The sequence below is a fragment of the Podarcis cretensis genome (genome assembly GCF_951804945.1).
Source record: "Podarcis cretensis genome assembly, chromosome: 16".
Lineage (NCBI taxonomy): Eukaryota > Metazoa > Chordata > Lepidosauria > Squamata > Lacertidae > Podarcis > Podarcis cretensis.
In genome coordinates this window covers 30,064,917-30,082,321 of record NC_137186.1, presented here as the reverse complement: position 1 = coordinate 30,082,321, position 17,405 = coordinate 30,064,917, and the positions used below count along the sequence as shown (strand labels likewise).

The following is a 17,405-nucleotide window of genomic DNA, read 5'->3' as shown; positions in this document are numbered from 1 at the left end:
CCATGGACACATTATAAGGCACTCTCCCTATTACTGAAATAAATATAGTTCAAGATAAGCTTTTAGTGATGAAATGGAATGTGATGAGGCAGTTGAGATAAAGTTATGGCTCACAGCTGATTAGCTAATGGGACACTGTTTCAGTATAAAATCTAATTTTTGTACTGACTACTAAACTGACATTCTGTGGATGCTTTTGCAGTAACATTTGTTGGCATTCAACTTAACACAGCTCCTTCAAGATGGTTTATTGAGTTGAACGAGATGGAGTGTGTTATTGAAAGGACACTCAACGTTTGCACTTCATCCAGCTGCTTCCTTGTTCTGTCTTGCAATCAGATCTCTTGAGCCTCTCGATCTGTGCTTGGTGAATCTCTTCTCCGTAAAGGCTGTGTGTTCATGAGTTTTCTGAAAAGGAAAGCCAGCTTCGAAAAGCAAGGTGCCACAGAACTGGAAGCGTTGCAAATTAAATGGAATTACAGCCTAATTACGGCTTCCAGTGAATCTGGAAATAGCTGCCTGTAAATAGCTGCTTTTAGTCCAAATATATACTCCATGCGTTTATTGTCCTTTTCCTTTGTTTCTTTCAGGTCTGCAATGAGAACTCCTTGTTCAAGAGCGAAGCTCGCTATCTGGTGCGCAGGAAAGATCCAGAACTGTGGGTAAACGTTCTGGAGGAAAACAATCCATTCAGGAGGCCGCTCATTGATCAGGTATAGCAAGTAGACTGGATTTGTACAAAATAGGTAGAATGTAGTGGTTGGTGACTGAGCAAGAAGAGAAATGTCATCTGTTCTTCAGCATTGTGCTCTGAAAAGGGTAGCAGTTGCCAAAGATCTTATGTAGTCCCTCGTTTCCCATAGTTCTCCTCTAAATGAGATCAGCCTTGCCCCTCTAATGCTCTGCCTGCCTGCCCGCCTGCTTGCTCCATAAGAGTATCATTTGTTTTTCCCTTGCTTCTCTGCCTATGATTTTTCTCTCTCCAAACACCCGTAAACCCTTCCGTGCTGAACTCTTATTTTCTGGTGGGGAAGGCTGCTTGTGATCCTGTGTTAGATACATGCCAAGCAAGCCAAATAGTTTGATGCTTATACTTCTTCCAGACCCATCTATTACCTTCATAAACTAAACTTTGTTCCTTGAAAGTTAAATGCACTCCTGCTCTCCTTTCCTAACTGGCTTCCTAAAACTAGGCTGCTAGTATTCTCTCTTCATGGCACAAGCAGACATTTGTTTGTTGTTTTTTTTAAACATTCAGGTTGTCCAAACCGCATTGTCAGAAACGCAGGATCCAGAGGAGGTTTCTGTTACTGTCAAAGCTTTCATGACAGCCGACTTGCCCAATGAGCTCATTGAGCTACTGGAAAAGATTGTTTTGGATAACTCTGTCTTCAGTGAGCACAGGTAGGAAAGGGAAGGCCCTCCCTCCCCACTACACTAAATATGCATGGAAATGACTGTTATGTGCTAGGCTTCATAGTGTAAGGTTTGCTGTAAAATGGGTATACTATATATAGCAGAAGTAGTAAATCAGCCATTGCAAGCCTAATTGTCTGCTCCCCACAACAGTTTCAGATGGGACCCTTCCCAATACAGTCATACCTTCATATTGCATTTTTTTTGGGTTACGGCGGCCGCACATGCGCATAAGTGCCGAATTGAAACCCGTGCGTGCGCAGACGCCGTGCTGTGGGTTGCGAATGCTGTGGGTTGCGAATGTGCCTCCCGCACAGATCACGTTCGCAACCCGAGTGTCCACTACATTTAGCTGTGGCAGCACAATCCTTTTTATTATTATTATTATCTTGGCCGGTGCCCCATCCTTCTTGCCCTTTGCTTCAAGATGTTTCATAAGGCTTTTCTTATGATTGAGAATGGAACTTAGCTGTCTTGGTCTGCTTGGCGTTATCATTTGGAACTGCAAGGGAAGTCAGCTGTGTTGGGGGCTGTTGTCTCGGGGGCCCTGAAATGGGAGACCCCAAAGACTTTTTTCATTGGGGTCAAGCAGAATGCTTGGAAAAACACCCTGGGGGTGCCTGCAAGCCCCCAAAACGCTGAGCGTCTTCTGGTACGCACAGTTCTGGAAAAGTCATTTCCCCTCTTCTCCAGTGAGCTCAGCAACATATACCAGTTGGTATATGCACACTTAATTTGGCTTAACACAGCAAGAAGAGTGAGACATCGTAGATCTAATCTACTATTTATTTACACACTATGTAGAGATGAAGGCATAATGGCGTCCATTCTCTCCGGGAGAGAGAACAAACAAAAAGAAATAAAAGCGAAAGTACAGTGTAAAAGTACCCGCAGTGGAAGAGATAAGACTTTTTCCTTTCCCAGAGTTATCCCAGACAGGCATGTGATTTACAACATTCTCATCTGCAGCATCGGAGGAGTGAAATTGCTAACAGTTTCCTTGTAGATAGAGGCAACAGTGGTGCATAGTTTGCTGCAGAGACGTTTGGACTGAGAATAATAATAACAATAAATAATGAGTGATTTATTATCATTATTATTATATGCTGCCCATCTGACTGGTTTGCCCCAGCCACTCTTGGTGGCTTTCAGCAAATTAAACCATCATACAGAGTAAAACATCAATCCTTAAAAACTTCCCTAAATAGGGCTGCCTTCAGATGTCTTCTAAAAGTCAGATAGTTGTTTATTTCCTTGACATCTGATGGGAGGGCATTCCACAGGCTGGGTGCCACTACTGAGAAGGCCCTCTGCCTGGTTCCCTCTAACCTCACTTCTCACAGTGAGGGAACTGCCATAAGGCACTTGGAGCTGGATCTCCGTGTCCGGGCTGGATGATGGGGGCGGAGACACTCCTTCAGGGATCCTGAAACAAGCATCTTGTTTCAGTTGCTCAGCAAATTTTTACTGAGTATCAATTGTTTTGTGAATCAGCATGTGAAATTGAGTATATGGCAGCTTTTCAAAACATGAGTTTGGTATGAATTTTAAATTTGGGAGTCTCTATTCTCTGTAGGCTTGGGAAGGTAGCACAGATGAATCGAGTGCTGCTTACAATAAATACAATAAATAAACCAATTACTTATTAAAGAGACAAAGAGCCAATAAAATATTAATGGATTTGTTAAATTAAATATTAATGAATTCTTACTGAGTTTTTGGCCCTCTGCCACTCTCGTTTTCACACTTGGCCTCCCTGTACAAGGAGAAATGTACCAATGTGGCTCTTGTGCTGAAAATGGCTAGCCACCCCAGTTATATAGTGTAACAGGCCACAACCCTGCTCATTTTTCTATTACGTTGTGAAGTTGATTGATTTCAGCTGCTAGAAGCTAGTTTTGGTTTCAAGTTAATTAATGCTCACTTTTAAAACTGGTTACTGTTGCCCACACGTAGTTGTCTTTTATTCCTGCTCCGAAAATACTCTTACGCAAACTCTGCAGGGAAGCCTGCTAGTTGAATCTACTTCTTGACTGTTTCATTCTTTGCCCTTAAAGGAATCTTCAGAATCTCCTAATACTGACGGCCATTAAAGCAGACCGAACACGTGTGATGGAGTATATAAACCGTTTAGACAATTATGATGCCCCAGATATTGCAAATATTGCTATTAGCAATGAGCTGTACGAAGAAGCTTTTGCCATCTTTCGGAAATTTGATGTGAATACTTCTGCAATTCAGGTGAGGCTCAGTACAGATTGACAGCTAGTGTGTCTTGCAGAGACCTCCCTTGACCTAGAAAATTAAATATTGTAATGCTTATGCATGAAACATCAGCAAAATGTAGTACACTTGAGTGTTTATATCAGGCATAGGCAAACTCGGCCCTCCAGATGTTTTGGGACTACAACTCCCATCATCCCTAGCTAACAGGACCAGTGGTCAGGGATGATAGGAATTCTGATCCCAAAACAGCTGGAGGGCTGAGTTTGCCTATGCCTGGTTTCTATACCTGAAGAGCAAGAAGGGAGTCTAACTTCAAGGATGAGTGACAGTGGCTGTTTCCTTGGGTGTATTGGGTAGATTTATATAAACCTGTTCAATGATGTCCGAGGCTTTGCCAGAAACTGTCATCACCTACATGAGCTGCTGAACTTTTCTTCTTCTTCCTCAAGAAGGCAAGCTTTCTATTTGCCCGGTAAATCCACTAGATAAATACAAATACAGTATTTTTCGTCCCATAGGACGCACCTAGTTTTTTGGGGGGGAAATAAAGGAAATTTCCCCCCCTTTATTTCCCCCCCAAAACCAGGTCGGGGAAACCAAACCAGGTTCCGGATAGCTTCCTGAAGCCTGGAGAGCGTGAGGGGTCGGTGCGCACCGACCCCTCTCGCTCTCCAAGCTTCAGCGAAAGCCTGTATTTGCCCCATAGGACGCACACAGATTTCCCCTTCATTTTTGGAGGGGAAAAAGTGCGACCTATAGGGCTTAAAATACGGTATATGCAGCACTGGATGAATGGGGAGAGGTTGGGCCCATATAATGCAACAGTCTATGGAAGACTGCTTTATACAGTGGTACCTCTGGGTACGAATTTATCAATCAATCAATCAATCAATCAATCAATCTTTATTACGGTCCAGAGACCCAACAAATCATTACGAATCAATACACAATTCATACAGCCTACCTCCAGGTTAAGGATACGAATTTAATTTGTTCCAGGGGTCCATTCTTACCCCAAAACATTTGCATCCAGAGGTGCCTGTTCTGCGCGGGCGGCGGAAACCTTTCCGTTACTTCCGGGTTTGCCGCGTGCGTAGCCCGAAGCATTCGTATCCAGAGGTGCTTGTAACTAAAGGGTAAAGGTACCCCTGCCCGTATGGGCCAGTCGTGTCCGACTCTAGGGTTGTGCGCCCATCTCACTTAAGAGGCCGGGGGCCAGCGTTGTCTGGAGACACTTCCGGGTCACGTGGCCAGCGTGACAAAGCTGCTCTGGCGAGTCGGCACCAGCGCAGCACACGGAAACGCCGTTTACCTTCCCGCTATAAAGCGGTACCTATTTATCTACTTGCACTTGGGGATTTGAATCGCCGACCATGCGATCGGCAAGCCCTAGGCGCTGAGGTTTTACCCACAGCACCACCCGCGTCCCATAACTAAAGGTACCACTGTATATAAAATCTGAACCCTCTTTATATGAACACTGCTTCATGTACAAATTGTCAGACTCAGTGATGTGTGTTTTTAAAGGATTATGTTACTTTATGCATTTTATTTGTTTACACAAGCCACAGGGTCATTTTCATCAGCATAAAGGACAATGTATAAACCATCTAAATAAAAGATTCTAGTGACGTTCTAAGGTTGTTTGGGCTTTGTATCTTTTTCTAGACTTGAATCATTCTTCATTTTCTTCCCCCCCCCCCCTCTCTCCCCACCCCACCCAAACTTTCTGTGGTGCCCACTGGAGATTTATTGAGACTTTCATTTTGGTAACCTCTCCTAGGTGTTGATAGAACACATTGGCAACTTGGATCGTGCTTATGAATTCGCTGAGAGATGTAATGAACCAGCAGTTTGGAGCCAGCTGGCCAGAGCACAGCTCCAAAAGGACTTGGTGAAGGAAGCCATAGATTCTTACATAAAGGCTGACGATCCTTCTGCCTACATGGAAGTTGTCCAGGCAGCCAACAGAAATGGTAAGCTCAAGTGGTTCTTTTCACTTAGCAGGACGTGGTAATTTTAATCCTTGCTCGATTAGCGGAAATCCTTTGGGAAGACCATCATTTGGCAAAGCTGGATTGTATAAAACATCCCTATGCCAGATCTCTTCAGTATGTACCTCTAATTCTGAAAGGGTTGCATGGTAATAAATAGAAATATGTTAAGTTTGTTTAAAAACACTGCTAAAAGGTACTTCAGATAAATAAATTACTAGAATATCCATCCTGTTTAGGATCAGTATTTCAGTACAGTATACATAAAATCTCTTTGTTCTGCTGAGAGGTGGAGCATATTGTTGCTTCTTTGCAAGTGTAGGGAACAAAAAACAAAAACTAAACTAAATTCAACGGAACTAATTTATCTTTATTCTCTTCTCTCCCCTCGCCTGCTTGTTAAGATAACTGGGAGGATCTGGTTAAATTTTTACAAATGGCTAGGAAAAAAGCAAGGGAATCTTACGTTGAGACTGAACTTATATTTGCCTTGGCAAAAACTAATAGGCTCTCGGAGCTAGAAGAGTTTGTCAGTGGCCCAAACAACGCTCACATACAGCAGGTACGTTTTCTACTTAAATGCTAGCACTTCCAGCTAAACTAACTTCTGACCTGGATTTTGAAATACGCCAGCTCCAGCTTTTGTGCCCCAGCATTCCTTCACTGACACAAACTCTTCCTCTTTAGGTTGGCGATCGCTGTTATGAGGAGGGCATGTACGATGCGGCCAAACTTCTCTACAACAATGTGTCTAACTTTGCTCGCCTGGCATCTACACTGGTTCATCTTGGGGAGTACCAGGCAGCTGTTGATAGTGGCCGCAAAGCCAACAGCACCAGGACGTGGAAGGAGGTAACTCGTTTTGTGCTGCAAGGGAAGGTATTAAGACTAGCAGTTAAGGATCTCACCACAAACTAATGGCTGCTGTTAAAAAAAACCAAGCTCCCTAGTGCAAAAGGCAATACCTTTTTTAGAGAATCAATTGCATCTTCTGTTCTGAACCACAGGACCAAAGGGAGGGCTTGTGGGAGTGGTTGGGTGCAGGGATACCAAAGAAGGATGCTAAGAACATCAGAATGGCCTGTTCTAGTGCTTTATTAAAGAAGGTACAGTGGTACCTTGCAAGACGAATGCCTCGAAAGACGGAAAACTTGCAAAACGAAAGAGTTTTTCGTTTTTTGAGTTGCTTCGCAAGACGGATTTCCCTATGGGCTTGCTTTGCAAGACGGAAACGTCTTGCAAGTTTGTTTCCTTTGTCTTGCAAGTTTGTTTCCTTTTTCTTAAAACCGTGCATTCACTTCGAGGAGCAACTTATAGCACGCGGTGTGGTAGCCTTTTTTGAGGTTTTTGAAGACTTTGGTGATTTTTGAAGCTTTTCCAAAGTCCATGCTTCGCAAGACGAAAAAACTCGCGGAACGAATTAATTTCATCTTGCGAGGCACCACTGTATGGATTTACAGCAAAGCAGCATGCCAGTTCTCCAAGCCTTTGCAGATGCAGGGCGGACACCGCAGCAAGAAGATGGCTTGTGCATACAATTTTTATACACAAAGCAGCACACGTCACTTTGTCTAGAACCTCCCAACACCTCACCTGCCCAGGTGAGGGCATAGGTGGCAAATACTCAGGTCTTACAGATAGCTCCCCTTTCTGGGCTCAGAGCCCAGCACCTCCAAGCCCAAGGAGTAGGATAACATCCAAGTGAGCCGATTAGCTTATATCAAAGCAAGTGAATAAACATATATGAGTTCATTTCTACAACCACAACCAATTAATTGTGGGGTTATCTTGACTACCAAGATGGTGTTAGCAAAGCTTCTGGAACAGTCCACATGAGGGTCAACACAACCTTCATACCTACTTTATGGAAAATATTTCAGATCATTGTCCATGTGGGGGACTGGCTCCAATCCTGATCTAAGGGATATAAGGTATTTGGGCAAGTTGACTTGTAACGCAGTTTGCTAACAGCATTTTTTGTTTCCCACTTGCAGGTGTGCTTTGCGTGTGTGGATGGAAAGGAGTTCCGGCTTGCGCAGATTTGTGGCTTACACATAGTAATCCATGCTGATGAGCTTGAAGAACTGATCAGCTATTATCAGGTGGGTTTCCTTTAACTGTTTTAAAAGTGTAAAATGCCCCTGGCTGCTTGTTTGCAGCAGTGCTATTATAGTATTTAAAACCCGATTCCCCACCTTTCCTCCAACAAGCTTAAGACAGCTAATGCAAGCTAAAAGATCCATAGTATTTATGGCTTAAGTTAATGTTAATTGATATGCAGTATGGACAGGGCTAAAGCCAGGTGTACATCTCTAGAAAACTGTAGCTGGAGGAATTAATGTTATGCCACGAGTTTTCTTTGCTTCAGTAGAGTATTCTACACATTCATTAGGAGGCTAGAGAACCACTTCAAATGGCTGTGCAGATGCACCAAGGTGTGTCGTCAGTGTGTCATATGCAAAATGTTGGGCCTACATACCTTATCCTTCACTTATGAACAAGCTACTACAATGGTACCTCGGTTTTCGAACATAATCCACTTTGGAAGACAGTTCGGCTTCCAACTGTTTGAAAACCAAGGCGCAAAGGGCCTTGCAGAGGCGACATGCAATTTTAGTGGAGAAAATTGGGGGGGGGGGGGGACGTAGCTGAAGCCGTTCTACTTCCGAGGTGCGTTCGAAAACGGAAGCATTTCCGGCGTTCGAAAACCAAAACGTCCGGCTTCCGAGACACTCAAAAACCGAGGTACTACTGTACTGCTGACTTTGAATGTTGCCTAAGGGTATTTAAGTTAAACAATATCTTCTGCAATCTTTTAAATACATTCCGTCTTCAAGCATTATCACTGGTTTTAAAATTGCAAGTCTTTTTTGTTTTTCTTTGCAAGTGAGGTATATGCTTCTTAAACATGCTGTGGTCTTTAATCCTAGGATCGCGGATACTTTGAAGAGCTGATTGCCCTCTTAGAAGCTGCTCTGGGCCTTGAGCGTGCCCACATGGGGATGTTCACTGAACTTGCCATCTTGTACTCTAAATACAAACCTCAGAAGATGAGAGAGCACCTGGAATTGTTTTGGTCCAGAGTCAACATTCCCAAGGTATTTGACAATATACAGTGGTGCCTCGCAAGATGAAAAGAATCCATTCCGCGAGTCTCTTCGTCTTGCGGTTTTTTCGTCTTGCGAAGCAACCCTATTAGTGGCTTAGCGGATTAGCGCTATTAGCAGCTTAGCGGCTATTAGCGGCTTAGCGGCTTAGAAAAGGGGGGGGAAGCGGAAAAAATCGCAAGACTCGCAAGACGTTTTCGTCTTGCGAAGCAAGCCCATAGGGAAATTCGTCTTGCGAAGCGCCTCGAAAAACGGAAAACCCTTTCGTCTAGTGGGTTTTCCGTCTTGCGAGGCATTCGTCTTGCGGGGCACCACTGTACCTGCGATTGAGTCAATCATGTAACACAAAGTTTTTTGTTTTGTTTTTTAAATGCCACTTCCTCTGCTTTCCTAGCAACAAAAATACATGTCAGTTCAAATAAAATAAAAACCGCAGTGGACTCAGAAAAAAAAGTCATAGGACAAGGCTAATATCTAAAGGCATTATAGAAGAAAAGTTTTTACTGTGGAAAGCTGGGAGTGAGGGGGCCAGGAGAATATTGAGGGCAAGAGGAGTGGGCAGTTCCTGAGGGAAATGGATACAAGATCCTGACCTGTTTAGTTACCCACTTTCTGATTTCCACAAGTAGGACAATGCAGAACGTGGCACCCAGTGGTGGAATACTGGGCAAGTTCATGTGGATAGAAGTAGTTCTTCAGATATCTTGGCCTCAGGCTATTTAAGGCTTGTACTGTCAAAGATCACATACTTTAATTAGGCCCCGGATTAAACAGAGTGAGTGGCCTGAACTCTTGTCTTTTCAGCAGACTCTACTTAAACTATTGCTTTGGCTGCTGCCTGATTTGTCCCTTACCTTTCCTCTCTCCACAAGGTGCTTCGGGCAGCAGAACAGGCCCATCTTTGGGGAGAGCTGGTTTTCCTCTACGACAAATACGAAGAATATGACAACGCAATAATTACAATGATGAACCACCCTACCGATGCATGGAAGGAAGGGCAGTTCAAGGACATAATTGCAAAGGTAAGCAGCTGTAATGGTAACAACTCCTCAGCTTTGACCCCAAAACATGTTGAGTTTCACACCAGTTCAGATATTCAGATCTGTTGGTGTGACTTGAAAACCCAGCGGGTGGCCAAGGGACTATAAGACATGGCCAAATCTTCCTGTGGCAGAAACACCATACATCATTCAGCTTATTAATATTCAGCTTCTGATTTTCTAAAGTTGCTTCTCTGAGAAATAGGAGCTTGTGCACCCTCATCCAATCCATTATTGCCAGACACTGTTTTAGCACCAAAACAGCTTCCTCAGATTTAGATGGAAAGAAGAGGGAGAGAGTTGGGTATCATCTGCATACTGGTGGCACTGAACCTCAAAGCACCAAGCAAGCTCTCCCAGCAGTTTCATGTGGTTTTGACAACTATTAACTCTTTAGTTAATAGAGCCAGTGTGGTGTAGTGGTTAAGAGCGGTAGACTCGTAATCTGGTGAACCGGGTTCGCGTCTCCGCTCCTCCGCATGCAGCTGCTGGGTGACCTTGGGCTAGTCACACTTCCTTGAAATCTCTCAGCCCCACTCATCTCACAGAGTGTTTGTTGTGGGGGAGGAAGGGAAAGGAGAATGTTTTCTGTGTTGAGACTCCTTCTGGTAGTGATAAAGCGGGATATCAAATCCAAACTCTTCTCTTCTTCTTCTTTATCCAGCCCATCAGGTACACTTAAGTTAGCAACTCTGATTCCATTTTCAGAGCTTGCAGATTTATTTATTTATTTGCTCTAACTTTTTATACAGTACTGCTGTGCAGAGCTGTTAAAGACTCTTGAGCACCAAATAAGAGGGTCATAGTTAACTAAATGCTGTTTGTTAAATCACTCTCAGGGGCAACCAATTACCTCACAGCTTGAATTTGTTCTCTAGGTGGCCAATGTGGAGCTATATTACAAAGCGTTGCAGTTTTACTTGGATTATAAACCACTGCTGATCAATGATCTCCTCCTGGTATTATCTCCAAGGCTGGATCACACCAGGACGGTCAGCTTTTTCTCCAAGGTGAGTTAGAGGAAGAACAAATTTGAAATGGGCTAAATTACATACTTCTCTTGAAGACCATTCCATTTCAAATTGTACATTCAAGGCAAAAGGGGTTTCTTCTCTTATCATGCCAAGAAATAATAATAATAATAATAATGATAATAATAATTTATTATTTATACCCCACCCATCTGGCTGGGTTTCCTTGGACTAACTTTTCCCCCTGTTTCCAAATACTCTGGTTGCACGCATAAATTTATATAAAATAACTTAAGGTCTTATATTGTGGATATACCATTTGTTCCAATAAGGTTTTGTTTTGGGAAATGACTAATTTCTAGGGTTTAATGTGACTTAATTAGGTGGGCCCTATCACCTTAGAGATGTACTTTGTTGGAGGCCCTTCAGCAAGAACAACTCTTTGCCTAAACAATTGCATTTCCCCTAGGTTAATCAGCTGCCTCTAGTGAAACCTTACCTGCGCTCAGTCCAGAATCATAATAATAAAGGAGTCAATGAAGCGCTGAACAATCTTCTGACAGAGGAGGAAGACTACCAGGTGAGTTTCTGGGAACAGCGATTATGGCATTTTTCTATAGAAGCATAATTATGGTATGTATGCAGAATGACTACATAATTCATTCCTTTAAAATGCTTAACCTTTGTATCAGCTCCATACATTCCTCTTCAGCCGGGCCTTTGGTTGATTAATTAATATTCAATAGCCTTTTAAATGTGTTTGTGGGAGGGGGGTTATTATTAATTTTTGTTGTAACTATTTTGTGCTTTTACCCTGTATTTTTTATCTCGTGAACTGCCCTGAGATCTTCAGAATGAAGGACAGTATATAAAATAAATAAATAAATAAATATGCAAATAAATAAATTAACACCCCCCCCCAATTTGCCCAGAAGGCCCTTTGGCTGAAAAATGTTCCCCATCACTGCCTTAAACAGATCTGAGGCCAGTGGTTTTAAGTACGTGCAGAGTAGTTTCTGATGTAAATCTGTAGCCCGCTACTTAAAGCCCATGGGAGAATATGCTTTGTGTTTTGCTGTGTTCAGAAGCTTCGACAAAAACTTCCAGTCACCTCCGTGATACAGCACTGTAGGCTTAGCATCGCTTGTAGCAATTTAATTCGCTCCTCCATGTGCCTGACTGTAACTTTCTCTCCCTTCCAATAGGGCTTGCGAGCATCCATTGATGCCTACGACAACTTCGATAACATTACACTGGCTCAGCGTCTAGAGAAACATGAGTTGATTGAGTTCAGGCGCATTGCCGCTTACCTGTACAAAGGCAATAACAGATGGAAGCAGAGCGTGGAGCTCTGCAAGAAAGATCGCTTATATAAGGTCTGTTTTTGTTTAGCGTTGTCAGTTCCTCCTTGCATGTACTTGGGAGCATGTGGGATGGAATTTTAAACAATTTTTTATCGTAAAAGCCTGCAGAAGATGAAGCAGTCCTACACCTGTTTTTGCGCCTATGCATCCTGCTCTAGCATCATGCATGAGAAGTCTGATGTAGTTACTTCACGGCTCTAAATAAGTTTCATGGTGTTCTGTAGGATGCTATGCAGTATGCTGCAGAATCCAAAGATGCTGAGCTGGCAGAGAAACTGCTTCAGTGGTTTCTGGAAGAAGACAAGAAAGAGTGTTTTGCAGCTTCTCTCTTCACATGTTACGACTTGTTGCATCCGGACGTGGTCCTTGAGCTGGCATGGAGGCACAACATTATGGACTTTGCGATGCCTTATTTTATCCAGGTGATGAGGGAGTACCTGACCAAAGTAAGTGTGGCTTCTCTAGAAAGGCTTGTTGCTTTGATCTCGAGTCCTGGGTGACATGCTTCAAATTTTGCCTTTAAATGACCTGCCAAAACGTTTCCGTTACTGAATTGCTTTAAATGGCATATTGCGAATGGTGGGGTGGAGACTTACAGGAATCCTGAGATCCAGCCTGAAAAAATGAAGGGAACTATAAAAGGACTAGCTCTTCACATACATTTTCTGGAACTTGCCAACACCTAGTTAGTAGATTTACCGTATTTTTCGCTCTATAAGATGCAGCAGACCACAATATGACCTAGTTTTTGGAGGAGGAAAACAAGAAAAAAAATATATTCTGAATCTCAGAAGCCAGAACAGCAAGAGGGATCACTGCGCAGTGAAAGCAGCAATCCCTCTTGCTGTTCTGGCTTCTGTGATAGCTGCGCAGCCTGCATTCGCTCCATAAGACGCACGCACATTTCCCCTTACTTTTTAGGAGGGGAAAAGTGAGTCTTATAGAGCAAAAAATACGGTACTCTTTTTTATTATTTTATTTTTAGTCTCCCACTACAGATGCCCAGACACACTAGCCAAAACTTCTCCTGGCTGCTCCCATTGCCGCTAAACCTTAAGATTTAAGTTTTTTTTCGTGAAGAAGTTGATCTCTGTTCTTTTTCACTTTTAAACATTTGGACTACTTCACTTTTACTAGCTCACTTGACTAAAACACTTTCTTTTAGATGCTTTTCCCTACTTGAAATACTGTGTTTTGGAAACTAATGTGCTCACACGCTGCTCTCCGTGAGCCGCATGTGTCTGCTGTTTCCTTTTTATTCTTTTGACTGCCTGTAAAAAAGGCCTCAGGGTGGGATGCTGAAAGCTGCCTGGATCTTGGAGGTCTGTAACTGATAGCCATGTATTTCAGGCCAAAGGGACTACTTACATACTCACCCTTTTTGTAAGCACCTGGATATTAAAATAATAATACTTTTCCGCTAGAATAAAGCAAGATCAAAATAGCAGCAGCAAAAATCTGGTTATCCCTTTGCCCTTCCCCACTCCAGCCCATTGTAGTTACGGATACTTTCATTAATTTAGCGTGCAAGCCTATTGATGTATGGCAAGTACAGTGTAGGTTTTGGATTTGTGCAAGACAACCCTTTTAATAGGTCATCTCTGAAACTGCATTGCGGATTAAGTATTGTAATGCTAAGTAAGCTTTCCTGTGTATAAACGTATCACTTTTGTGTTAGGTAAGATATTGGCTTCCCATAGGTTTAAATGCTGAATATGCTTCTTTTCTGTGTGGGTCTCCTTTCCTATTTCTCCCTGCAAACTCCCCTGCCCATGTTTGTGTGATCTTTGCTTTTTCTTGAAATTGATTTTCTGGCTTATTGATTTTAAGTATTCCCCTCTGAATTTTCTTGCAGGTTGATGGTCTGTTTAATAAGGTGACCGTTGCTCTGGTTTTACATTGGCTTTCTAAATTTGTGTCCCTAAAACGTATCTAAGGCTATTTGGGAGTCTTAACTGTAGCTTTTGCTGAAAAGCAGAATAATCTAGCTTTGGTCTAACTAATACCGTAGTAAATATCTCTTCCACAGTAGCTTGGGAAAAATCCAACCAGACCTAACTTGCTGTGTGCCCACTAGCTGCAAAGAATTCAGTTGTTTTAGGCACGGCAGCCAAATTTTCATCTTTAAGATGCTTATCTGCCTACAGTGCCTCCAATTATTTGGGAACGTTTGCACCTGAAATGTCCAAATCTAATGCAATATCAAGGTAGTTGAGGCTTCCCATGGTGGCCTAGTAAGGCCCTAACAAGCTAGTCTTGGGGGGGGGGCAAAATGTGTAAAATGAAGTAATAATAATAATAATAATAATAATCCCTTTTTTTACACTTGGGATATGACTGAGTCTTAGATCTGATGGGCGCTACCATGCTCTTGTCAAGCTGAACTCTGGTTGGATTTTACAAGTGGCAAGTGTCTACTAAATAATTCAGTCTTCCAGAAAGAGCATGCATGAAAAGACTGCTTTTAAAATAAGAACTAATCTAGTACATGGAGGTAGTAATTAATTGGAGAACGAATTTCCCCATTTTTAATGTAAATAATTGTTTTAACTCCCCTCATGTGTACCTAACGGCAAGATGTGCATCCCTGTACCAAAATACACGCCTCCTATTAACAACCTTTTGAACACCCTTAAAAAAAGTAGGGATAGAAACCGATATCCCAGGAGATAACAAAGGTGCATATGCAAGAGGCTATAGGTGGAAGATGCATCCCAGATCTGACGGGAACTACCTCTTGGGTGTGGGGTGGAGGAGAACTTATGATCAGATTCCTGGGCCAGCAGCCTTTTATTATTATTATTATTATTATTATTATTTTAACATCCCTTTAACATCCAGTAGGAGTGCTGCAGCTTCTGCTGTGAAGGTATTACTATTCTGTTGTCAGACCCATTGTTGATTGGTGAGTGGGTGGGCAGATTCCACACTTGCAAGGCCAGAATAAAGCCATTAATAGTAGCTTCCAAGAGGAAAGTTGCTGCAAATGCTAAAACTAAGTAGCAGCTAAGGAAACTAGACATATCCTATTCAGTTTCAAGCCAGTAGGTAAACAGTGTAATCTTGAATATTTAGCTTAGCAAAAGTTAGTATTGCTGTTGGGGTTAAACCCAGGATATAGATTCCCCCCCGCTTTTAGCTTGAATATTTTTATAGTGTTGGAATGTAACAGCAACCAAGAGAGCTTAGATTTCTCCTCTTAATGGGACCGATTATATTAGCAATAGTACTGGGGTTCCTGTCCAGAGAAAAGTATCCCTTGGGGGGGGGGTTTAACTTCATCCAAAAATGGGAAATCCAAGTGCACCATTAAAACTTCTGCAATACAATAAAATTGAAAGGAATGCTGCCCAAGTGTACCAAGACATGAAACGGCAAGAATCCCAAGACATTCTGGCCTTCACACAATGGCAGGAACCTATCAACTGGTATTGCAACGCTGCCTTTTACATAGGAATCGCTTGCAGAAGTGAATTGTAATTGAAAAATGTAACGGCAGTCTGGTCCCTGGATAAGACAGAACTAGACTGAGGAGTTTATGCTCACATCCAAGAGAATGCAACTGCTCTTCAGCTGTCTGGCTTAGCAAAAAGCAAACCCTCTTTCAGTCTTGGAAATGCTTCCTCTTGAGTAAACTTCAACATTTAAGCTGCTCTAAGCAATGATGGTGGCATTACAGTGGTATGTTAAGGAGACATGCTGACATGACAGCTTGAAACTAAACAGACTCTTCTGGTATGACTTTAAATTTCCAGGAACTTGCCTTCCAATCCAAAGCAAAGCGAAACCTCGTTGTAATGGCAGCTGTTAATATTGCTTGCAGTGTATTTGCAGAAACCCCACTAATTGGCCTGGCAGCTCTGAATTGGATCAAACAAACTACTTTCTTTGGGGTTGTGCCACTGAAACTGTATGTTGATAGTAAAACCAGACCGCAATGTCCGTAAAATGCCCATCAGATTCTATAGGTAAGGAACAGTTTCTTCCAATGAGTAGAGATATCCAGGTCCTCATCTACACAACATGGGGTGAGGACTTCCTTGCTTGTCATGTCTGGCCTTGTCTCCTGTTTGCATAAGCCAAAGAAGCCTTTGAAGTTTAAGGTTTCCCTTGACCAGCTGGGAAGTCTGTTCAGAATGCAGGCAGAGAAGGGGACCGTGCTGCTCTTTGCTCCCCCTGCCCCCTTCAAAAAATAAAAAGCTGGTTTGGGGAAGAGGAGAAGCTTAACAATGCATTGAGTGTGCTGCCTACGTTTCTCTATCTTTATCCCTCCATGTCTGATGGCTAGGTCACCCAGTGCTAGTGGTATACTGTTGCCCCCATCCCAGTAAAGCACATTTTGGAGAAAAGCAGGAATGAATAATAAATAAAATAATAAAATTGTATTTATATCCCGCCCTCCCCAGCCGAAGCCAGGCTCAGAGCGGCTAACAACGGTAAAATAATACAGCATTCTAAAATCAATTCATTATAAAATCAATTAAATCAAATTAATGGCAACCATTGGGCTAGAGTTCTGTGAGGATTACAGAAGGAGGGGGTCAGGCTGTGCCTTGGCCAAAGGCCTGGTGGAACAGCTCTGACTTGCAGGCCCTGCAGAAAGATGTCAAGTCCCGCAGGGCCCCTAGTCTCTTGTGACAGAGGGTTCCACCAGATCGGAGCCACAGCCAAAAAAAGTCCTGGCTCTAGTTGAGGCCAGCCTAACCTCCCTGTGGCCCGGGACCTCCAAGATGTTTTTGTTTGAAGACCGTAAGGTCCTCCATGGGACATACCAGGAGAGGCGGTCCTGTAGGTACGAGGGTCCTAGGCCATAGCCATTGACTTATGGGTGGGAGGAAGTAACAACATGCACTCAGGGACACCATTGGTGAACTTCATGCCCAGCACGAGAAACATGTTTCACTTCCCTATAGCTGTCCAGATTTTTTATTTTTTCAGTGCTCTGCCAATTTGTCCTAAGGGACCATTGAAGTAAGGTAGGGGCTCATTGGGTTAGCTCTGGGTTCTGTTGCTTAATGGAATGTGGGAACTGGCTCTTGCAGGTAACGGGTGTTTCGAAAGGTGAATCTAGTCCGAAGCTCCCTGTGATTTAATTGTTCTGTGAACTTGACCATGCATTTTTGCTTGTGCCACGGGCCATCCTATTAAAGAGCTGATCTTTGGCAGTTGAGCAAATGCTGAAACTGGACTTAGTTCTGAAAGTAGAAAGTTGTGCTAGATCTGCTGACACGTTGAGACATAAATATTTTTAAATGAAAGCTGGAATGGAAACACTTGGGAGGGGGGC

The 17,405-nt window shown here is 42.9% G+C and overlaps 1 protein-coding gene across 4 annotated transcripts in view; it reads left to right on the top strand.

Moving 5' to 3' along the window:
- LOC307204662 (clathrin heavy chain 1-like) overlaps positions 1–17,405 on the top strand; it is a 58,487-nt gene that overhangs the window by 37,124 nt on the left and 3,958 nt on the right. For 2 of the 4 annotated variants that reach the window (XM_079956345.1, XM_079956347.1), the window contains exons 18-31: positions 591–713; positions 1,259–1,404; positions 3,474–3,657; positions 5,426–5,618; positions 6,041–6,198; positions 6,324–6,488; positions 7,631–7,738; positions 8,567–8,734; positions 9,616–9,765; positions 10,662–10,793; positions 11,224–11,334; positions 11,960–12,130; positions 12,343–12,564; positions 13,974–13,994. In XM_079956345.1, the coding sequence (XP_079812471.1) occupies positions 591–713; positions 1,259–1,404; positions 3,474–3,657; positions 5,426–5,618; positions 6,041–6,198; positions 6,324–6,488; positions 7,631–7,738; positions 8,567–8,734; positions 9,616–9,765; positions 10,662–10,793; positions 11,224–11,334; positions 11,960–12,130; positions 12,343–12,564; positions 13,974–13,994 (2,052 nt within the window). The remainder of the gene's footprint in view (positions 1–590; positions 714–1,258; positions 1,405–3,473; positions 3,658–5,425; positions 5,619–6,040; positions 6,199–6,323; positions 6,489–7,630; positions 7,739–8,566; positions 8,735–9,615; positions 9,766–10,661; positions 10,794–11,223; positions 11,335–11,959; positions 12,131–12,342; positions 12,565–13,973; positions 13,995–17,405) is intronic. The other 2 variants (XM_079956348.1, XM_079956346.1) reach the window with 1 other exon arrangement.